The sequence below is a fragment of the Dreissena polymorpha genome, chromosome 10, assembly GCF_020536995.1.
Source record: "Dreissena polymorpha isolate Duluth1 chromosome 10, UMN_Dpol_1.0, whole genome shotgun sequence".
Taxonomy (NCBI): domain Eukaryota; kingdom Metazoa; phylum Mollusca; class Bivalvia; order Myida; family Dreissenidae; genus Dreissena; species Dreissena polymorpha.
In genome coordinates, this window is record NC_068364.1 from 64,568,283 (window position 1) to 64,593,629 (window position 25,347).

Here is a 25,347-nt window from a genome sequence, read left to right on the forward strand (position 1 = left end):
TCGACACCAACGTGTCTCTTAGTACACATGTCATATTTTATGTTCTTTAACTTTCTTATGTTCTAGTTCTTATATCGATCACTCATAAACATTGGAACAAAATAAAGCGTCGCTTTTTATATGAGGCAACAGGCGTAAAAATTTGCATTGATCTTTGGTAAATACACACACTTGATTGCATGACTAATGCACATTTACAATAAGTCGAATGGTAATTATGCTGGTTGCAAATACGTTGTGTTTTTTAATTTAAAACAGACAGAAAGGGTTTATATGTACATCAAACTAACATTAATCAGGTCAGGTGACATGACTTTGGGTTAGACATTACTCGGAAATATGTAGTAACTGGATTTCCAACATTTCACCCCTCATCATGTTTGGATATATGAATCTACGGTATCTTTATCGTTACAAAATTTATTGTATAATATATTGAACATGTTATTTAAAGGACAGTTTAATGTGTAATAATATAATTTTCCGTTCCGTTGTTTGCAATAAGTTTCACCCAAGACCATATAAACGTTAAGACTGCAATTAGTCACACAGAAACACATATGGTAATTCACATCAAAGGTTTGTGGTTTTTGTCGTAGCTGTCTATTCACACTTTTGATAAGATATTTTGCAATAATTTATGCTGCCGCAAAATTGAACGCAAATTGAATTTGGCAAAGTTTCTAAATTTATCAATTGCAAAATTATTGCAATTGTTAAAGGAATACTTATAACGGTTGCAAACCTTTTGAGGACTAATTATAAATGTAAGTATTTTCAATGAACAGGCGATTGAGTAAAAGCAAAATTGATAGAGCTTTTATTTACTTTTTATTGTATAATTGTGAAAGCTCTGGTTGGACGTCCCAAACAAATTGTATCCAGTGAATTAATCAGTCTAACAATAATGTGCATTATTGTTGCTCTATAATACACATGTGTATTTAAACAAAAGCAAGTAATATGAAGTAAAAGAAGTACCGTAAGGCATCAAAATCGTATTCATTTTGCATTCTTTTATTTGCGTATCTTGACTAAATTATTTGCGGTACTAATGTCACTAATCACATGCAGTATATTACATTATGGGGTTCTAAAAGTAACTAACGATCAAAATGGCCCTCTTGTATTGTATTTAGAGCATACCACTAACGTATTTATTTCAACGCAAAACGTAAATTGTCTTTTTGGAGACTCTTCCCGTTTAACTTTTATTAAACACAAGTCTTTTTACGCGTTACTTTTCGAATAATATGAAAATGTTGATCATGAAAATTCGATAACCAAATCGTTTAGTTAATTGATAAACGGCAAGAACCAACTCCATACACCATGTCAGTGTGATTTCTTTTATTATTCCGCAATATAAGTAAGTTTTATGTTCGCAGCAATAAAAAATATATTCGCTGACATGATCATAAAAACATACTTAAATATATTGACAACATTATACAAGTTAGATTAAATGACTTCACAATTAGTAATAATAAATACCAATAAAATAAATCATATACTTAATACAGTAGAGGATGATTAAAGATTAATGAATATATAAATTTATTTAAGGACATGTTAAATCAGAGTTCGCATGCTTTATTGAATATCACGCAATATGCAAATAATTGACTTATATAATAGCCTGAAATGTCAGGGTTTGATGTAAGGAATATTATTTTGCAATCGTGTTAACGCGTTATAATAGTATCACGTGTTATAATATTATCACTCTGTAATAAATATGGTATTTTTGAATGCACACAAATCTGAAATATAAACCGATTTAAAATAGAAACGAAAACTTAAGCTGCACAAGCGGGAGAAAACCTTACAAAAGCTTGAGGTCTTTTATTTATAGCAAGAGGCACATTGCCAAACAGACTGACATACGCCTCCATAACACAGCATGAAGTGACTCTACCACGACCTGTAGACTCAGAAGACTGGAAATATTGCAACATTAAGTACATTTACTTGGATACGAACTATTACATTCTCGTCCACATACGAATTCGAATGAAATAAGCTGGAGTCTCAAGAGTATTCATATGATTGCTTATTATGTAAAAAGTGATAACACGATGAATATATGGTGACACAATAGCCTACACAGAGCCATGGTCAGAAAACAACCACATACACGCAGATATGTTAAAACAATGTGATTGCATCATTTATCAACCGATGTGTGTTTCGCAAGACATGTATATAGAGATTAAAGTACCCATTACGAGCAATCGAATTATTTCATTAATTTGTTTAAGTATGTACATGCTACGCTGTCAACCGAATACATTTAAACCATTTGTTACGGTGTATATAATATAACAAGGTCAACTGTCTATGTTTTGGTCGTATTAGATATCCATATCTTCCTTTGGTTAGCTGGTCCGTTTTCTTTTTCTGGAAGGAGTGCTATCGATGACACTTTGTTCATTGATTGCCTGTACCTAGTTAAAAAGACGGAAGCCTATTTTATTGTAAGTAGTGAAATGTGTATAAAGTCTAAACAAGCAAAGTGTTTCGTCATCTGATAAACATAATATTATACATACAATACCTTAATGCGTGTAACCTTTTTATTAGAAAAACATATTAAAAAAACACAGAAATTTACATTTATTATAAAAGCAAAATGTCTTAGTATTAACGTCTGAACTTCAGTAATGTTAAAAGCATTATTTAGTTTAGTTTAAACCTATTTATTTTAGCTCGATTGCATAGAAAGTAATTCCTACTTATTTGAAATGCTCTCGAGTCCGTTTCCTGGGCCTAGAACCAGTACTTGGTGTCTATATGTGAGATCGAAAGAACGCTCCCACAGCGGGGATCGAACCCGTGTTCTCCCGGTCGCTAGGCGGACACCATATCCATTACACCACGGCGACCTTTGAAAAGCATTATTTCCATCTAGATATTATAGTTAAATAGCACATTAGAACGAAAATGTGGACGTGAAATATGCCTAATGCACATGTAGAGTTTTAAAACGTATAGGCTGATATATTTGTTTTACACGGAAGCATAATTTTATATGAAAACCATTTACGAAATAAACACGTACATACCTCCTTTTTCAAAATGAATTATGTTTATTGAAACCAAATAAAGAACATAAACGGGAAAAACGAAAGAAACACGAAAACAAACAGTCAATAGTACCTTCTATACACAAGAAGAGCAACAATGACTACGACAGCAGCTACAGTCATCGTCAAGCTACCAGCAATGATGCCAATATCTAAAGTAATCAATAGAGACACAAATGCATACATCTTTTAAATACACAGTTTCACTGACTGGATGGAAAAAAGAACTCACAGATCACTAAAATATAGTTTTTAGACATGAAATTGTAATATAGATATGTGAAATTTAATATGCGATCATTATACAGCTTTTGAACACTAAGGTGATATATTTGGACGAATACACAGCTGACACACCCTATTGGAGGAGCCGATTTTTTCGTGAACGGTACTTTCTTTCGGAGTAGTCTCGGACATTATCGTGTTCTTATTATGAGGCTCTCCAATAAGGAATATATTGTATGAACGAGTATCGTGAAATATTTGACAGTCAAGTGGTACGATTGATGACAGCTTATTGAATGATATAAATAGGTTTTTTATAAATATAGATATGATTTGTCTGCAACACTGTTTATAACAGTTATCGAAAGCTAACAATAGTAAGTACAAATGACGTGCCATTTAGAACACGATGGTTTTCAGGTTTAACCCTTTCAGTGCGGGAACCGAGTTGTGAAGGCCTTTGCAAACAGTTTGGATCCAGATGAGACGCCACAGAACGTGGCGTCTCATCTGGATCCAAACTGTTTGCTATTCTGATAGTATTCTTTGAAAAAAAATCGAAGAAAATGCTAATTTTACAAATTCAGCAGACGACATTTAAGCAGACGAAAAATTTCCCAGCATGCAAAGGTTTAAGTTGTTCCTTAACAATTTAAATATACTTAATTTACTTACAAGATGCGGCTTCTTGTATAAGGTCATTGGTTTTGTCACCTGTAAACGCATACAAATCGGTTATTGCTTTTTGAGTTAAATGGTATTTTAAGTCTCAAGAAGACGTTGTATTTCAAGTGTAATCATGAAAGGTAAACATTTACAAGGTTCTTAAATATAAAAGAAAATGAACAGTTTGCTTTCAGAGCATGTTTTTGTGTTATGCTACCTTTGCAGTCGGATTGAGATGTAGAGCCTTCGCCTATCGTCGTATAACCGTATGGGCATGAGATACAACTGGCTTGACCAACTTCATCTTGGTACTGACCAACCGGACAATGGCTGCATTGGTCATCGTTTTTGTATGCCCCTTTTCCACAAGGGACTGTTAAAATAGACGAGGTATAACAAGTATCTTTGATTGGAATGTAGAGTAATAAAATCTAACACTGTGGCAGCTAGGTGTCATTTATAGTAAATTTCACCATTACGAGTTACTAGTTACAAAATCGTCACAGTAAATTGCGTCACGTTTATATTTATTTATAGGAATTTTGAAAGTTACAAAATCTAACATGCAATCTCATCAGGTAAGTTTTGAGATTGTATTTTAGAACCATAATTTTGTAAGTCAATCTTATTCAAAATCAAATAGCGTCTGAGATCGAAAAGCACATACTAACCATAAATTAATGCGTTAAAAATTGAAATTGTCGCTATTTACCAAACATGACATAGTTCAGGGTACAAGTTAGGTTCTTCGACTATTTTTGGCAAAGTCATTTAAATATTAAGGGATGCTACCCTTTCTTGCTTACGTAATTTGCAATTAGTAGTCTGATTCTTTTATCGCTTTTTCAGTCGTTAGTCAATAATAATCCGGAGCGGTCGTGAGTTTTCATTTAAGGTAAAGCCAAACGTATTCGGCAAAGATTAAACATTTACTTTACTCGTGTTTTGTTTTGTTTGTATTTCTAACCTCAATAAGCACGTATTATTTGAGCCTTACAAACTAAACAAATCATACTCTATTAGTTAACGTACCAATAAACTTTTTATTACAAAATAACACACTATACTTATTTAGCCGTATTGTTCTCTTTATTTTTCATAAGTCTACGAGTTATTCGGAGTTAATCATATCGCGTACATCATATAGATATTTGAAATTCCGTCATTATACATCATATCACTTATTTTACTGAATAAATATATGTATTATTCACTTACTGCAATAGAAACTTCTTGCCACATCGTTTCCACTGCATTGTATATCTCCAGACAAGCTCATCCCGGTCAGGTCTACTTGGTACACATCATCTAGTACGGTCACATTTAAGACCCCTTCTATCGCTGATTCATATATCGCCAAAATCGTATCATGTAGAGTATTCATTGAGGAATTGGCCTCCCCTAAAACACAAATACATACACATTGACTGAATTGACTTTTGGTTATGCTATACAAGGAAGGGATAAAGAAAGCATGTACTCATATTCGTGTTGTTTTTTAAGTTTTAAGTCATATTAATGGTGGTTTATCGATGAAGAAGTGTTTTTAAAATTACGAATAATACAAACGTGTGCCCTATTTCAAATTGTTGAAACACACTTTGTGTTATTTGTTGTTTGTGTTTTTATTTTTAGCCGTTTTAATCCTATAAAGTCAAATCAAGACGGTCAGTTAATTTACACAGATTTATTGTGTTCTTCTGGTTTACCAATAATAAGTACACACACTTATGAGACTAACGAACAAGTGCTCAACACGATTCATAAGTAGAGGAAATTGACGTAGAAATAATTTCATCCACATAAGCAATGTTCCCGGACCGGATATTTCACAAGTGATCTTTGTTTTCCAACAGAGCTAGCCGGCCCTTACCATTTTTTAGTATCAACGTTATCTTGATTGTGAACCCAATCGACGAAGCCTCTCTTTTACGACGAGTTTGCATACTGCAGCTTGATGTGGTATACGACACTGTGCAGAGTTCTTCCAGAACACATGGTAACTTTTTTATACTGCCCTTTATCCTTTCCTCTACGCCCGTTTGTGCCAGTGAAGTCATTTCATTGGTCGAGCAATACAAATCTTTATAACGGGCTGCATATGATGCGGATAACGCCTCCGGGGCTCGAGCCGCTGAAAGTTGTTTTAAAATAAAATAAAAATTGAGATAATTTTACTTGAACGCATATAATATATATATAAAATTATAATAACGTGTTTATCGTTGAAGATTCACTCAAAACGTGTTATCATCAGAGCTAACTGAAAAAAGGTATGTTCGTCCTTCTGGATTTGAAATCAAATGCAATCCACGTGTATTATTTAAACTAGGTGTGTATTTACTATGTTTAATATAAAACAAACAATTGACACGAAACATGTATATAACGGTACACAAATAAGCAAACCAAAACTGTATGAACGTTTGCAAACACTAACATTAACATTCTTTGTTTCGAATACATACCTACACAGCTCGGTAGACGCCGCTGGGGATTGAATCTACTCTCAAAGTTCCACATGTGGAATGTGTCCGGGCCGCATACATACTCTTCGAGTGGTACAAAGTCAAAATCGTGATCCTCATTGCAGAAAATATTACAACGTATTGTGTCAGTCATGTTCTCACATTTGACCGTACCGTTCTCAATTTCACCAAGAGGTTGGCAAACTTAAATACAAACATAGTATTTCCGTTACTATCATCGAATACCTCTCCGAAATGTACAGAAGAGTGAATTACAGCGTGGTAGGTGTATAACACATACGTAGTTGTTGTGTATAAGCCACATAGACAATTATGAGTAAGAGCAATTGAAAATATTCGTTATTGGTAAATGCTTTATCTATACCGGTTAACTAAAAGTTTCTAGTTATTGTTTACAAGCCACATAGAGAATTCGGAGAAACCAAAATCAATGCTTTCGATATTGGTAAATGCTTTCAATATACCTGTTAACTAAATATCACTATTGTTTATGTATAAAATATATCGGACAAATAAACATATCGACAACTTATAAGATCTCGTAGTTACGAAAAGCGACAAGTTTCAAGTACAACCCTTTAATTCTTATAAAAGGGCAACCTGGCAACCTACCATTGCATCCACTATTGTCGCATCGAGCGGTTTCATTGATGGCACCTAGACAATCTTCTCCGCCAGTTGCAGGTTCAGGAGAATTGCACTGTCGCGTCCTTAATCGTGTTCCCTCCCCGCACGTTGCGGAACATTCGGACCATTGGCTCCATTCACTCCACTGACCATTGACTGCAATAATGCTACTTGTTACTATGTCAAGCAAATGCAACTATTCTCATAAGTGTCCCAAAGTGTGGGCTTGTATGCAATGCCACCAATTCATGGTATCTTTTGCAAAAACACAGTATATATAAGATGGCTATATTTGAATTTCAAACGAGAAACAATATACATGCTTCATTAGAAGTAGCTGTCATCATAAGTCCAAAATACATGTGAAGAGTTCATTCCCATATGAACGTTGGAAGTATACTGTAACAAAACATGATACAACCTTAAAAATGATATTCATTTTGAATACATACCAATTGCTATCTCACAGAATCGGCCAGTAAATGCCGAAGAACATGCGCACGAATACGAATTCACTCCATCCACGCACGTAGCATTGTTCATACAGACGTTTGCAGAACAATCATCAATGTTGACTTCGCACTGCTGTCCGGTAAAACCCGCATCACAATGACATGTGAAAGAGTTCAGCTCGTCGGTACAATTACCATTGAGGCAAGGTGATGAGACACAGTTGTTAAAATCTGAAGAAGAATGTACCGATATTGTAATAATAATGGTGTATTCAGGTATTCATATAAACATATAAATGTACAATCCATTTCACTTGACCATTTGGGGGGAGGGGCATGGATAGGCAAGTTAAACGTAGCATGCTCACCATCACACACAGAAGGTAAGTTGATGAAAGATCCATCTAGATCAGCACGCTCAAACTGTTTCCAGGCCAGAATATCTCCTCCATTCCCTCGTGAGGAACATTTGATGAATTGCGGTGATTCCTCTGTTGTGCTCCATACGTTCATTTGCGATAGGGACAAAGTTGCAGGCCCCTCTAAAGCATGGAGTAATAAGTAATTAGTATGATAGTTGTTTGAAAGCTAAAAAACGCGTTGCATTTGTAAGTAGCTAGATCTAATTTTTCAGTTGTAACGCTTTAAAAAAAATATTAAACTGTTGTTTTTTTCAATCCTCAAGCTGTACTGTATATTCTTTGTTGTCCCAGACAATGAACGGGCAAAAAGTGATTTGATATATTGTTCGGACTTAAAGCTTTACCTACACTTTTCAGAAAGCTTTTAAAATTGAAAATTCAGATCAGTAGGCGATTTCGCGAATATTTTGACATGATGAGGATGGTGTTGTGAATAATGAGTATACTGATGATGATGATGATGATCCGTACCTGACGTTATTTTTATGCCTGTCAAATGTAGAGGAATACATTCTCCCGCAATGCGTTGCGTTGCGATTGAAACCATATCCATAGTGTAAGAGATATTGCAGTTTTTGTAAGCGATGAATATCAGGTGCCATTTTGAGTCTAAACCCATATGTATGCTACCAAGTGTTCTGAAAAGTATCAGAAAGGCGCAATAGAATGCATGAACCATATCTGAACAGTATTCTAATAAAATAATCAGCAAGGTTTAATAGCAGAAATAAACAACTATATACCGAGTATTCTGATATTGAGAGATGAGTGTTCTTAAAGTATCAGCAAGGTGTAATAGTGATAGGAGTTTTGATAAAACAATGCACAGGAGAAAATTGTGTAGCTTTAGTTGAATGTATTACCTTTGTTTGCTCGAAATTGTATTCAGATTTTCGATCGTCCAAACAGCTTCATCACTTTCGTCGAGGAATGAAATCATCATCGTGGCTTCAGGAGAAACTCTCTCCCATTTGATCCACATCATAAATGAAAACGAAGAGGTCAATCTAACATCCACGAAAGGCATTACCGCCGATGCTATGGAGCCACGTGCACTCATTGGGAATACAATGTCAAATTCTGAAATCAAATTTGACCTCGGAAATCAAATTATCACGAAATAGTGAGCGTTTAAATATATTTATATCTACTGAAATAAATAAGTAAATAAATGAATGAATAAATGAATGAATGAATTAATTAATTAATCTATAAATTAATAAAGTAATTAATGAATTCATTAATGAATTAATGAATAAATTAATTAAGTAATTAATGAATTAATGAATTAATTAATTAATTAATGCATTAATTAATGAATGAATTAATTAATTAATTAATTAATTAATTAATTAATTAATTAATTAATTAATTAATTAATTATTTAATTAATTAATTAATTAATTAATTAATTAATTAATTAATTAATTAATTAATGAATGAATGAATGAATGAATGAATGAATTAATTAATTAATTAATTAATTAATTAATTAATTAATTAATTAATGAATGAATGAATGAATGAATTAATTAATTAATTAATTAATTAATTAATTAATTAATGAATTAATTAATTAATTAATCAATTAATAATTAATTAATTAATATTTTAAATTATCAATAAATTAATACATTAATAAATTAACAATCAATCAATCAATCAATTAATCAATCAATCAAGTAATCAATCAATCAAGTAATCAATCAATTAATCATTAATTTGATCAACATTAGAATATAAAAATGAATTTTAGATAAAACCTTATTTCAGACATTATTTATTTTAAAAAAAAATGGCTGTTTCTCTGTACTCTTTGCATATCTTATGTTATGTCTGATCATGCATGTTTATCGTTCAACATAAAAACGAATATAGGTGATGTTAAAAATGTTAGGCATGAATCTAACGGAAAAGAAACGAAAACAAAACTAGTTTTTGACACTGATAAAATCCCCGCTTTTCAAAATAGACTGATCCGCGAAACTGATCTATTAAATAACCTTACCGCTTCACTGAACATACGGCCTATCGACGACGTCGTTCAGGAATTCACCGAGTTATTTATAGCTACGGTAAAACCCATATTCGGAAAGCCGATAAACTGCGCGAATTCTAGCACAGCGAAACCAAAAAAGCAAAAATGGTTCAATAAGGAATGTTATGATGAAAGAAATAATTTTAAAAGGCTGCGCAATATTTACTGCAGGGATAAAACGATAGAAAATAGAGAAAATTTAGTACTTGCGAGGTCAAAATACAATAAAACAAAAAGAAAAGTTCGCGCTACATTTTAGAAAAAAGAAGGTTTCAACATTAACAATCTCGCCAAAACTAATCCGCGCTCCTTCTGGAAATCAATTAGAAATTGCTCAACAAAAAAGGTTGATTCGGCTGATTCGCTTACAACCGACGATCTTTATAATCACTTTAGGGAAATGCTCGGTGAGCTTTTACCATCCGATAACAATCGTGAATATCAGAATATAAATATAAACGATATATTTGATTATTTATTGGACGTAGAAATATCCGAGTTAGAAATACGTTCTGCGGTAAACGCTCAAAACAACAATAAGAGTCCTGGTATAGATGAACTTACAGCAGAAATGTTTAAATCAAGTATTGATATTATAATCCCGTTTCTAAAAACGCTATACAACCGTATATTCTTTACTCACGAGTATCCAGAGTCATGGGGTAAAGGAATCATTACACCTATTTTTAAGAAAGGTGATGCAAATGACCCCAAAAATTACAGAGGTATCACATTAATTAACATACTTGGAAAAATATACTCTCAAATACTCTTGAATCGATTAAAAAACTGGTCCACACAACATGATACATTAATACCTAATCAATTTGGATTTCAAAAAGGAAAATCAATTTCTGATTGTATATTCATGTTACATTCAATTATTACAAAAGTTCTTAGCGAAAAAGAAAAACTGTATTGTGTATTTGTAGATTACCAACAATTTTTTGACCGTATTGATCATAACATGCTATGGCAAAAGCTTTTAACAGAAAATGTAAGCGGTCACTTTGTGAACGCATTAAAAGCTATGTACAACTGTGTAAAATCATGTGTACGTTATAAAAACTCACTTTCTGCATTTTTTGACTGTTCAATCGGTGTCAAACAGGGAGACCCCAGCTCTCCACTGTTAGCCATGTTTTTTATAAATGATATTATAAATAATGTTTCCCATAATAACCTCCCAGGAATTGTATGTATTGATACTCTGAAATTATTTCTTTTATTATATGCAGATGATATGGTATTGTTCGCCAAATCACCAGAAACACTAAGAATTATGTTAAAAGATGTAGAAAATTATTGCAACACATGGGGGCTGAAAATTAATGTCTCAAAAACCAAAGCTATGGTATTTGAAAGAGGAAGGGCAACAACATTTGAGTTATATATATACAATACCTTAGTCGAAACTGTAAGTTCGTTCAAATACCTTGGTATAAGTTTGTTCAAAAATGGTAACTTTTACAGATCCCAAAAATTGATCGCACAACACGCATCGTTTTCACTAAGTAAATTATTTCAGATATTTGATGCAATTGATTTACCAACCCAGCAAAGAATAAAATTATTTGACTCCCTTGTTACCCCAATCCTAAATTTTTGCTCTGAGATATGGGGCTTCCATCAAGCAAAAGAAATTGAATTAATCCATACTAAATTTTTGAGATCACTGCTTGGAGTTAAAAAATCTACAAACTCATCCGCACTGTACGGAGAACTCGGTAGGATCCCTTTCCATGTATGTCGCCAAATTAATGCGCTGAAATACTGGTACAAATTGATTAATCTACATAACGATCATATCGTAAAAAAGTGTATAACATGCTAAAGAGAGATACGCTAAGAAACAGAATTCACGACAAAAACAATTGGGTATCAAATATTAGGGAATGCCTCGAAACAAACGGTTTTGGGGAAATTTGGAATACAGAAAATTTAGATTTAACCACTCTGGAAATTGTTAAAAGGCGAATTATAGACAGTTATCATCAAACCTGGCATTTCGACGTAAACTCATCATCTAAACTTAAAACATATTCTCTCGTTAAACAAGAACTCAAATTAGAGCCATATTTGAAAAAACTTCATGAAAAGAAATACAGATTTGCTCTTGCAAGGTTTAGAACATCCTCACACAAACTTGCTATTGAAACTGGTAGATACACTAATACGCCCCTGAATGAAAGAACCTGCAGATCCTGTAACATGAACCAAATTGAAACAGAATACCACTTTTTACTTGTTTGCCCAATGTATAAGGAGTTTAGAAGGAAATATTTTAAACCTTATTACTGTCACTGGCCTACCCTAAATAAATTTGAATTCCTTCTTAAATCAACTTGCAGTAACAGCTTATATAATATTGCCAAATTTATATATAATGCCGAGAAATTAAGAATAGACACTTAATAATTTACTCTTTATATACATTGTACTATTATAAACTCATGTCACTTTTCAACGACTACTATATGTGTAATGTTTTACCATTGTCTATAGTTAGCACTGGGATGCTAAATACTCTGTTGTATGTTCTGTTGACTGTGTACTTCTCCATGTCGATATTATTTGTTGTGCTTTGACATTGTATAATGTTTATGCAATAAATTTTGGACTTGGACTTGGTTACCGCAAAATTTTACCTTCGCAATCCCGTCTAGATTGACTACCATAGCTTGCAGTTGATTTACTGTGTGTGCAGACATCACAGTGGTTTTGTCCGTAAGATGGTTGGAATGAGCCAATCTCACACGGTGTACAAGGTTGCAGCCCATCAGAGGAATAGCTGCCTGGTGGACACGCGTCTTCAAAGATGCGAATCCGTATTAAGGTAATTTTATGTATGTATATATGCTCATAATTTACCGTATATTACCATATTCATTCTGCATTATTTACTGAAGCATAGTACTAAATCTTACTACAGTGTTTTCTGACGAAACTGTTTTTCAAAGTAATCACATATGAAAATATATTTTGCGTTTAAGATGATGTTTTAAATTTGGAACTGACGTAGGTATTATTTCATGATTAAAAAATATTGCACAATCAAGCCGCTATGTGTATTAATATCTAAATGAAATTATACCTTCACAATTGTCTATAGAAGTAGAACCGACATGACGAGTCGTTGTTCCAAACGGACAACGCATGCATGCAGGTTGTCCTTTATTATCTTGGTAAGATCCTTTGGGGCAGTTTTCGCAGGAATTTTCTGGGCTAAAAAATGTTCCCTCCGGGCATGTCACTATGAACAATATAAATAGTTTACAAAACAAAAACTAAACGTTTGCTTCATCAACAATCGTTGATGAGTTCGACCCTTTTTCAAAATAACGTATAAATCGCTTTAATCAAAGAATTATATAAAATTAATATTTTACGGATTCTGAGATTCTCTACTGCAGAAAAAAGCTTTTTTTAATTATATTTAGAAATATTATCGATGCAAGCTTAATATGTTTAATAATAAGTTATACACAAGTCCTTAAATGATTGCTGTGCACACAAGTAGAATGTACAAAGTTAATACACATCATACTATTTATTAAACTTACCGCAATCCAGTGTATTACCAGCACGTATGGTCCCCACTGGACAGCGAAGAGATACACCAAGGCTTTCAAATGCAAGTAGATTCAAATTCATGTGTGAAATGATATCATCCATGTCGTAGTGCACTATATTTGATACCATTTGTTTTACAAGTTGCGCATCTTTAAAATCAGTAACTGGTATGGTTATTGACATTTTCATTGTTCCCACCTCCACGGTTTGTGTTTCCCTTTTTCGTATTTCTTTACGACCACACAGTATCTGAAATAGATATGGGCCTTAAAATGTGTTCAATATGCAAAGGATGACACATGTACACTTCAAAATAAAATAATCGCATCCTTAGTTGTCTCGGCTTCGTCATAGCGTCAACTTTAATTGTGTATAAGAACCCATAACAATTGTTTTGAACTTTAAATGTCATGTAGAAAATTGTTAAGATGTGGTTGATTTTAGAGATTGCTAGCGTTTGATCTTATCCTGTTCGGGATATATTTTTCATTGTGATCATCCTTTTGTATTAAACATTGCATTAAAAAGACAATATATAATAACCACATATAGTTTAATCGTAATTTACCCAATCATAAAGCAAATACAGTTCTCAATTTTCAAGGGCTTTCCCTTTACTTGACAATACAATATGATAAGTGTTTCAATGAGCAAATCCATACTTGTGTATGAATTATGTATAAATTGTGAACACATACTAAAAACAATACAATATAAAATGTCCATACCCAATCACTCAACAATCAAATAAGAGCAAGGACCAATTACCTGGACGTTATTTTCACCGCACTCCGCGTCGACACATACTTTGTATTCAGTGGTACTCTTAAGTTTAAGAATAAAGTTTTCCGCAATTTGTCGCTGTGCGTCTGGGTCGTTACACGAGCCGTTGTAATGAGTCACCCTGTATTCGAACGTTGTTTCCAGTTTCTGTAGCAAGCGGGCACTCGTTATATCTGAAACATACAGGAATCGACTATTTTTCGGCGTAAGCTGCATAAGCCAGCTTTTCACCTAAGCCTGACCTTTGTAAGTGTCCAATAAAATTCCAATAAAATTTCCCGCGGCTAGGTACGAATGAATACACTTCATTTATTCCATTGGCTGATTTGAGTATACCACCAGAACATTGGAAACATATCCGCGTCTTTGTAACACTGTTTTACTGTATGAAACAATTTTATCTCGAATGAAAAGGCTTAATAGATAGAACAGTTTTACACTCAATTCTCGACATCAATACAGTTTGTGCGTACACCTTTTATTTTCAGAGTATTACCAGCGCAAGAGCGTTTATACTTAAAAGGCTATGTTCTCATATTTAGTACTTACTTCCTTATTCCTGTCAACATGTTAACATGTAAAAGTATAAAGAGCAATGGAAGCGAGGCCTCACTTTAAAGCATTGCATTTCAACCCGCGAGGTATATCGGGTCAATTCGCGGACATTCAGAGTTTATATACAGGTCATCACCGGAGTTGGCGGCCAGTAAAATAATCGTTATATAATAAAGACGCTATCCGTGAACTAGGTGACCTGGAATTTTCTTTAGACCAGAAATATGTTAAATGAAGATATTCAGCAATATAATTATGGTATGTAAATAATAGATTCTCAATGTGTTTTCAACAATACAATGATAAATATTATTGTTGATAAATTTAACAATAATTATTCGTCCATATTGCCTAATGTACTAAAGTGATATTATGAGCATGTAACAGTTTATAGGTGTCTATCGCAACCGTTGATTATTTTTGATGTTTCTACTTCATATACACTTATATTAATTAATGCAGCATCATCATACTAAAACAATATACCAGAAAGAGAAAAATAATGCATTTGAATATCAACCGTACTTTCGTTTGACAACTGATCATGCGTTTACGAGTTGAACCTAAATTTAGTTTTAGTGCAGATTTGTTCATACGACACAAAGACACGAAATTGTTTTACGGATCATTTCAGCTTACAGGACTGGGTGGGTCACGTAAGAATATCGAATATAAAATATATTTTTATAAACAACTGGTAGCAAGGTGAGTTGCAGATAATTAATCAGTAACCACATTTTAACTAACTATTTTGACCTGTTAATTCTTTTCAGCTCAATTCAACAGTGCAAAATGCCCATAATATCACTTTAAGCATTAGCACGATGATAATTGATACTGTTAATAATCGAATCAAATAGCAATGCCCGACAAACCACTAAAACAGGTTTGTTCGAAGAACGCGCCTATAAATACGGATACTTCTCGTGTGGCCGGTTGACTCATATGTTTAAATTTCACTTCCATTCTTCTTTTGGTTTTCTGTTTTGTATCTATAGGTTTATGACCAGCAATATGTTATAATGTAAAATAAGCCGCGAAAACTCCCCGTAACATCCCGTACTGCGTGTGATGCAGCTAAGAACTGCACAGAAAAAGACATTCGCTATACTTGATATCATTCATTAAACTATTTACGCCGTATATCTTTTTTAAAGATATTTCTTGTTTTTAATAAGGGACTACAAATTCTTATTTCATCAATCCTAAGGATTGACTTTTGTGCATTTTGTGGATTGACTCGAAAGACTATCTGGAACTGTTGAAAGGTTTGATATTAACGGTGTCGAAAAGATTTATTTCTCATTCTGCATATTGCTTTTTTTCTCAAAATTACAAAATTTTATTATAATGTAGTTTTAAAGGGGCCTTTTCACAGATTTTGGCATTTTTTAACTTATTCATTAAATGCTTTATATTGATAAATGTAAACATTGGATCGTAAAAGCTTTAGTAAAAAATCAAGAATAAAATTTAAAAAAGGAAAAGAACATTGCCCGGAGCAGGTTTCGAACCAGTGACCCCTGGAGTCCTGCCAGAGTCCTGAAGTAAAAACGCTTTAGCCTACTGAGCTATTCCGCCGAGTACACATACTTGACGTATTTTATACCTTATATAAGCAATCTTCGTAGTTTCACACAATTTAACGACAAAAACAGAACTCTCCAAATTATGCAATCGTTTCGCGTTGCAACGCTTTATAATTTTTAGGTTTTCAAATCGTCAAAAGATGCATATAATGGCTATATTAGACCATGGTAAATGTTCAGTATTACTGTTTCCTCACAAATATCATAACTAAAACGAAAATTTGCGAATCTGAAACAACTTTTTTCAATTTTGTCAATTTACCAAAGCGTGAAAAGATCCCTTTAACTTCAACAAAATTACGCTTCTAGAATTACAATAGGTTAAACATATAATTTGGCATAGATAGGTTATGTCCATTTGTTTATTGTGTGGATGCGGTAAAATGCATTCTTATAAATATCTTCAAAGTTGTGATTTCTTGTCTTCAGAGGCTGCTTATAGTTGAGCTAATGTGTGTTTGTGTCTTGCCAATTGTGTAAGGTCCTTAAATTTTATTTAAGCTATGTGTAGTGTGAGGTTCGGTTAGCCTCTAAACCGGTGTAAGGCCCACATACTCTGACCGTTTCATGGCAGTGACCCCAGCTTTGGTCATTTGACTTGCGTTTTATACTAAATGTTCCATATAGTTTATTATTAGACGGCAACAGAAATTACTCTTTTAATATTTTTTCTTGTGTGTAATGATTAGTATATGTCTTTTCCTAATATCACTAAAACATGCTCAGATACTTACTGGTACAAGCTTGGAATACAGGTTGTGGTAGAACAACATCAATAGCCCACCAATCACCTGGTAAATGACACACCAGAAGTTTGCCTAGCATATCGTCGGCCATTCGTGTACCAGCTTGACATTGGAGTTGGCACACTTGCCCTCCCATCCAGTTATCGCACACGACAGCACCGTTTGTAGGCACTGGAAGAGGGTGACAACTATGCGTACCTGTGAAGAAAATTTCATATGATATGTATTCCCATCCAGAATATTAACCAATATTTAGAAGTATACATAATTATTGATGAACACTGATACAAAGTATTTATCGGTCTACGAATAGAGATGTTTAGGCCGCAAAGCTATATAGAAATTAGATATCCACCCAGATCAGATGGTATATATGTGTACAACGATTTCACAAACAAAATCTGGAGATTTGTATTGATTTCCAATGAGTATTTTCTAGATTGGTCACACAATAATGAAATTCACATTGCACTTGTATAACTAACGGCTGTTTGATATGAACACTTGTAAAGGTATAGCATGTGTATCCGTAGTATCGGCCCTCTTAATGAAAACATCTAAAAAAATTATGTGACAAGATTGAAAAACATACATGTTTAATACGTCAATCTATAGTTGAATACTTATTCTTGGACATAACAACAAAAACTTCATTCTAATCGGTAATGTTTTGCCAAAATACTGGCGAGACTAAGCTCCTTGTAGTAATCAGTATCATGAACATCGTTTCTCATAATATCGGCCCTTCTGACTGGTTGCTAAGGTTTGTTATTATGCGCATGTTCTTTTTCTTTAAATAGTTTCTTAATGAAAAAACGGAACTCTTGTTTAAGTTTCTTGTTTAAGTTTCTCTGAAATTATTTATATATTTTTGGTTTCACAAATAAGCGGCTTATAAATATTTGATAAACCTGCTAATAAACCAAAAACAAACTAACAAAATTACGTGTAATCATAATATTAGCCTGAAAAAAACATGAACATCTTTCAAATGAAAACCGGAAATCGTGAGAAAGATCGTCGCAATAGTCATTAATAAACATAAAATAAATTGAATTTCTTAAAGTGGAGCAACATTTACTGTCCACCACTTCTTGAGGGGTTTTCGTCACATGCACGAAACAATGAGGAGTGCCGATACTATGATGAAAAGGGATTCGTGTATGACACTAAATTAAATGTTTTGTGCTGATGACATAATAACAATTAAACTTCATACACGGACTTACTCTGACATATTGATTGCTGTCCGCCTTTCCAATTCCAGGATCCATACAATCCTTTCGGACTTTTATCACAAACGACAAACGTGTTTCCCTTCACCACTTTGCCAGGGTCGCAGGAAATATTACAGTAAAATCCGGATCGGTAACCGAAAGGACAGTCAATTCTCATGTACGGAGTGGGATAAAGACTGTGGCATTGTATATCTGCAATTGCGAGTGACATGGTATATTCAAGTACAATGTCCCTCTGAAATAAAAGTTTTTGTAAAATAACAGTAATACCAAATGAATATTACGTTGAACGTTTTAAAAAATATGTAAAAGAGAGTCTGATAAAGATTATACAAAGATGTAACAACATGGACTATGCCTGTGTTTAAACGATTATCTGCTTATAAGAATACCCATAATGTAATTTAAATATTTCAATCGAATGAACTCTGAAAGAAATATGACTTCAACATTGGTTTCTGAAAAACATAAAACCTCATTTTTACCCCCCGCCATAATCGGAGGGATATTGTTTTGGCGTTGTCCGTCCGTCCGTCTTACCTTCTTTCCGTCCGTCTTTTCGTCCGTCTTTTCGTCCGTCCGGAGCCGTATCTTGGAAATGCTTTGGCGGATTTCATTGAAACTTGGTATATATGTATGGATAAGAGGATGATGCACGCCAAATGGCATTGTATACCATCTGTTAATAACGGAGTTATGTCCCTTTGTATCTTGAAAATATGCTTTTTTGGGGGTCCGGAGCCCTATCTTGGAAGTGCTTTTGCGGATTTCATTGAAACTTGGTATGAGTATATATATGGATAAGAGGATGATGCACGCCAAATAGCAGTGTACACCATCTGTTAATAACGGAGTTATGGCCCTTTGTATCTTGGAAAAAATGCTTTTTTGAGTGTCAAATATAACACTTTTGTGTCAAGAAGCATATTGGTGGGGGATATAAATTCAACGAATTTGCTTGTTACGTTATTTTTTTTCACAGTTTAAACAAAATATTTTAACAGATAATTGTACGCGTTTTTATTTGGAGACAAAAGTTCTTGTAAGAAGGTTAAAGAAAAAAAGACAAACATTACAAAGATTCATCTGCAATAAAACAAATGAAGCAAGGATTTGAAAATGGCTAAATTGAGTCAAAATATTTTACCCTTGACCATGAATTATGACCTTGACTCTTAAACCTAGGACCTAGAGTCAACTCATTTAATATCATTGATTGTAACTTTTGCCAATATATTAAAATCCTCGTCATTCTCGAGATTCTTATTCGACATTTTACTTTAAATTGTTACCCTAACCGATGCCTGTGTTGTACACGCGACAACGCTTTCAGTTCTGCAAGTTTTTTTTATAAGATCCACCTATTCTAGGCAACATTAGGCCCAGTGCCAAGTTACAAGTTTTTTAAGCATAGTTACCTTTGACATTTATTATAAAAGCCATCATTAATAGACATGGTTTGTTGGTCAAAATATTGGACCAATTGGCCAGAAAGGTGCTACCTATTTGTTTGCATACCATTCAAACTACACATTACCTTTGACGATGACGTCAAACGCGCATGACAAGCCTTTGTTACCGGCCATGTCCTCTATCACATACTTAATGCCGTACTTCCCAGCAACTAATTTGCTACCAGGCTGTATTGGCGATTGCAGTCTGATTATGGGTAGAAAAGGACTATTATCAACCGCCGTGGGCTCCTTCCACGACACGGTTGATGTGTTTACTGCAAGTTCAGTACCGATCACAAACGTGCTTGGACAGGTTAATATAACAGGTGGCTCTACATCTGAAAGAACGAAGAAGAAAATGCTTCAAATACTAATTGTATATTGTAAATTCAGAAACGCACATTTGTTTTGCATAGCTATAATGATTCGGCAATTTAAAAACAACTGTCAGAGAAAGGTTTTTTATCATTGAGGTAAACAGTAGAAACATTTATAATAATATGAATTGCGTTCATAACACTACATCAATAGTTTTGTAGAAGTTAATTTTTTTCGTAATAAGATCTGCTTCATTTAAAATTGCTTATCGTATAATTAGTTTATTTCTGACTTTGTATTGCAATACTTGTTGCTACAAAACAATTGTTATTATGATAACCTTATATTGTGTTCAGAAACCTGATAGATATCTGTGATAAGTATTTGAAATGGGTTATTGCGATGATATGTCTTGTCATCAAGCACCAAGTTTTATTAGCTGTATTCTATATTGCATCAGTGAATTGTAATCCTGAAGCTCTGATAAGGATTAAACCATTGAGCAGTTTATTGAATTAATAGTCCATTTTTATTGTTTTGATATTATGATGACAATGTTAAAATGACAATGTTTTATTATTTATATAAAGTATGTTGCACGCGCATTTATTGTCAGGCTTTAAAATGACAATTCGTCACTTGTTTGAAACAATGGCAAATGTGAGAGTTACAGTTTATCATCTCCTGGACCAAGTTGTTCAAACAGTTGCAGTTGGTTTATGAGAACCATGGCTGATTTCCTAATTGCCATATAATTGGCAATCCTCGGTAAATATATCCCTGTCGAGAATCAGCGCAAAATATTAGCTATATCTGCTAAATGAACCATTCACAGCAAAGTAAAAGCCAGAGAAATTCGTCTCCATAATTTAACCAACGGTTGTTATGTTGTAAGACTGGATCCTGGTACTGTCTCCTGAGCTGAGATTGATCATTAATATTTATTATATGTTTTCCAGCGGAATACAGAATATTATTGATATGAGAAAATGTTATATCAGTGAATATATAAGATTATATATTTTTCACTGCAGTGAAAATATAACAAAAATTGCAATATTCTGCAATCAGCAACATCGATCTTAAAGTGTAAGTAACTTCCATTGACCATGGACGTGTTAATGAGTATAAAATACCAACACGCATGCATTTAACAAAACAACAATGCAAAAAATCAACACAACTATCATATACCCGACCAAAATTCACCACAAAGCAACCACAAACGTCGGATGCTTTCGCGTTATTTTCTTCGGTTTTTACACTATGTCATACATTCAAAAGACAAAGTGTTGTTTTTGGTGAATGATCATATATTTATTTTAATTGTGGTTTAGAAAAAGTATACTCGCTATGTTTTAAACATTCACTCGATAAATAAAATTCGATGATACACCAAAGGCAAAAATAACATTCTCTTCAAGTTGTTTATCTAACCTATGCATTCCTGCTGCCCTTTTCCACTCCATATGCCGTATGCATTGCAGACAAGGGTTCTACTAGAGCCAGGGGCCATATCGTACCCTTTGTCACAAGTGTAGCTGCAAATACTTCCGAAGTTGTCGCCGTCAGTGCAATCTAAACGCGCATGCTTGATGGCTGACAATTGCTTGCAGGTTACAGCTGAAAAATCATTTTAAAAATATTTGATAAAGAGTACACAATATATATATTCTGTTGATAGTATACCTTATTTATTTCATCAAATAATATGGCGCATTCGATTTGGCAATAACATGTATTTCAACAGTAATATTCTCATTCGTCATATGTTATATAAACCTTTCACGAATAATTGTATCAGAATTACACCGTTGAAATTTATCATGTTAGGCATTTTATAATTTGTATTTTATTTTTCGAATATTGCTATTACGCTGTATTACCTATTTCGCTATATTGTTAAAGCGTAATCGATATTTTATTAAAATGATTTGTATTGACGTTATGCGTAAATAATGTATCGATCATTATATACATGGTGTACGATCAATTAAAAAGAACATGCTTACGTTGACATCTTGGCGTCGACGCAGACCAATATGATGTATTTGAGCATGTCATGTATCTTTCCCCAATCAGTTCGAATCCCTCGTAACAGCCATACAAACACGTGGTTCCAAGCATGTAATAGATGCTTGGTGCACATAGTGAGTAGCCATTTTGGATACTGGAAGGTTTCGGACATGTTATGACTGAAAAAATACACTTACATATTGTATGCACGTTTGCCTTACCATTTTAGTGTAGCATTAACTATATAAACAATTCCGATGCAACAGAATACTACTAAGGTATCAAAGAAATGCCAAAATGCGACCGCCGACCTTCAACTTGAATGCGAAACTGGCACGATGCCCTGTTGTAAGATCTATCTTGTGCGTTGTAATGTATCAACGTTGTGCCGTTGGGGAAAGAACTGCCATTTGGGCGCCCAACTCGATAGGGTCTGAATGGAAAAAAAGGACAAGTTACCAAAGTCACGTATTTATCATATTCCGTTAAGTCTTTTAAAGTCTTATATTAGGAACGCAGACTAAAAAAAACATATCTCATTTCTGACAAAACACTTTTAACATATACAATTTAATATAATGTGAATATATGCAAACGTATAAGAAAGAATAATATGCATGTTAACATCAATCTATCTAGTCAAGATCAAAAGTATGTCATGATAACAACTCAATATTTTTTATAACGTTTGTGTATTATTTGATTATTTTTTAATAATATCGTTAAATCACAACAAATGCAATATTTACATGATTGCGCCATCCCTGTCGTCGTAGGCAATCGGCTCCGGCCATGATGCTCGTGCATACATCTTTAATGGATCCGCTTTGGTATGCTGATCAAAGGGGCACACAAGCCTTGGTGGGGTCAAATCTCTGGGCCGCCCTTCGCAAAATTATAATAAGAAAATTATTATACATGTATATATATAAACATACATATACTCTGGAGTCCAAGTGAACCCTTTAAAAATCTTGCCTTTAAATATCTTGCCCCGATTTATGGACTTATCTCAAAGATAATTTGCTTATTTTATTTATTAAATTCATATTTTATGTTCAATGTTATCACAAACAAAATACTATTTGTAATACCGGTATGTTCAAATTTTATTTCCATTAACTACGTATGTCATTGGTCATCTGTAAACCTTGACGGTGTTCTATTGGTATGCGACATCAGGAATAAATATTTAAGTCAATATTGAAAGCCGCCGTTTTGTATTTTGATGTTTGTTTTGATTAAGATTTATTCTGATCGATAACATAATTATTAACTGAGGCGCCCAGCTCAGTTTATAGAGCGATGAACTACTAATGAGAGGGATACGGATTCGATCGACGGCCCGGCCACACTTGTGTTGGGTTTGGTCTCCTACTACTTCATATAGGGCAGTTGTCAGTAACTGTCAGTGTATACACTGTATACATGTAATTAAGTGAACGAGTTAACGGGCGGAAGGTGGCAACTTTATACTGTGTCGAACAAAACATCACAAAAAGAAGTTATGTGTCAATTTTAATAGAGATAGAATGGGTTTCATGTACACTATGTTTGAAAGATATATCTTCAGCCAAATAAACATAAACGGTATGCCACAAGTGTTGAATTTAAATGCAAAACATAAATAACAATAAAAATGCAGTGTACCTGGAAAAAGGCATTTCACAATGTTCCTTATACACTTCCCAAAGTTACTCCAAGTGTTACTAACTCGATCGACAATGGCCGGTAACCGTACCCGTACACGTATTCGCAAACCCCTCTTGCTCCGTTTAAAAGCATGGTCAGAAAATTCTGTACTTTTTTCTGCAAAAAAGTCTGTAATTGTTGTAGCCAGCCTTTAAAAGTTGATGCAGTTTGTTTTAAATAATATTAAATAAAAAAGTGTATCGATGATAATTATTGGCTGTCATCTAAATGTACGTTTCATTAGTTTTAGACGCTTTTTGTTCTAATATTGAAATTCATTAATGAGTCACTGATTTCAAACTATCGAAACACTTCTTTATTTAATATAATTTAAAACAAACTGCATCAACTTTTAAAGGCTGGCTACAACAATTACAGAGTACACTGTTATTGTAACAAACATTTTCAGAAGTGACTATATGAGTCGCGTTCTGAGAAAACTGGGCATAATGCATGTGCGTAAAGTGTCGTCTAAGAGTAGCCCGTGCAGTCCGCACAGGCTAATCTTGGACGACACTTTACGCACATGCATTATGCCCAGTTTTCTCAGAACGCGACACATTTATTTAATTATGTTTAGACCTTCTTTGAATTCCCAAGTGCTGTTGATACAGACATAGACCTGGAGTATTGTTTTCGTCTCTACTAAACATTCCGTCATATTGGGCACGTGACCAGTTTCTATGGTGACGACCGTGCTATTGTTGTCATAGTAACACCCCAAAGGTGTTTTTGGTAAGGTATCGTAGTTGCATGCCTGCAAATAACATGTCCTTTTAAAATGGGTCCTTTAAAAGAGTACATATATGTTATACGGTATGTTGAATTTAATGTATTTATGTTAAATCTAATAACTTAAAATATAAATGCATGATATAATTTTAGGTTATAAGTTTACTATTTATTTAATTATGTTTAGACCTTCTTTGAATTCCCAAGAGCATCATCACCACCACTACCATCATCATCATCATTATCATCATCATCATCATCATCATCATCATCATCATCATCATCATCATCATCATCATCATCATCATCATCATCATCATTATCATCATCATCATCATCATCATCATCAACATCATCATCATCATCACCATCATCATCAACATCATCGTCATCGTCATCGTCATCGTCATCATCATCATCATCATCATCATCATCATCATCATCATCATCGTCATCGTCATCGTCATCGTCATCATCATCATCATCATCATCATCATCATCATCATCATCATCATTATCATCATCATCATCATCATCATAATCATCATCATGATCATCATCATCATCATACATTTAATAATTATTATAATTATTAGTTTTAGTAGTAGTTGTTGTAATATTAACGAATTAAACAACGAAACTTCTT

The 25,347-nt window shown here is 33.6% G+C and overlaps 1 protein-coding gene across 1 annotated transcript; it reads right to left on the reverse strand.

Moving 5' to 3' along the window:
- Positions 1-1,580: 1,580 nt before the first annotated feature.
- LOC127849175 (sushi, von Willebrand factor type A, EGF and pentraxin domain-containing protein 1-like) lies at positions 1,581-23,088 on the reverse strand. The gene is made up of 20 exons (XM_052381894.1): positions 23,027-23,088; positions 22,589-22,710; positions 21,699-21,884; positions 20,027-20,281; positions 17,240-17,449; positions 14,347-14,534; positions 13,587-13,827; positions 13,100-13,198; positions 12,654-12,815; positions 8,439-8,576; positions 7,914-8,087; positions 7,546-7,776; positions 7,079-7,249; positions 6,446-6,649; positions 5,851-6,111; positions 5,196-5,378; positions 4,195-4,350; positions 3,987-4,025; positions 3,160-3,238; positions 1,581-2,447 (listed from the first exon to the last, which is right to left on the reverse strand). The coding sequence occupies exons 1-20, from the start codon at positions 23,086-23,088 to the stop codon at positions 2,339-2,341; spliced, it is 3,270 nt and encodes a 1,089-aa protein (XP_052237854.1). The 3' UTR covers positions 1,581-2,338.
- Positions 23,089-25,347: the final 2,259 nt, after the last annotated feature.

What these genes read in the sequence shown, in the direction of transcription:
- LOC127849175 (XM_052381894.1), bottom strand. Translation starts at nt 23,088, where the DNA reads ATGTATGCACGAGCATCATGGCCGGAGCCGATTGCCTACGACGACAGG. An exon ending in AGTGGGGACCATACGTGCTG is followed by an intron (nt 13,199 to 13,586) that starts GTAATACACTGG and finishes ACTGCCCCAAAG; the next exon opens with GATCTTACCAAGATAATAAA. An exon ending in GCTCTTCTTGTGTATAGAAG is followed by an intron (nt 2,448 to 3,159) that starts GTACTATTGACT and finishes CTTTTTAACTAG; the next exon opens with GTACAGGCAATCAATGAACA.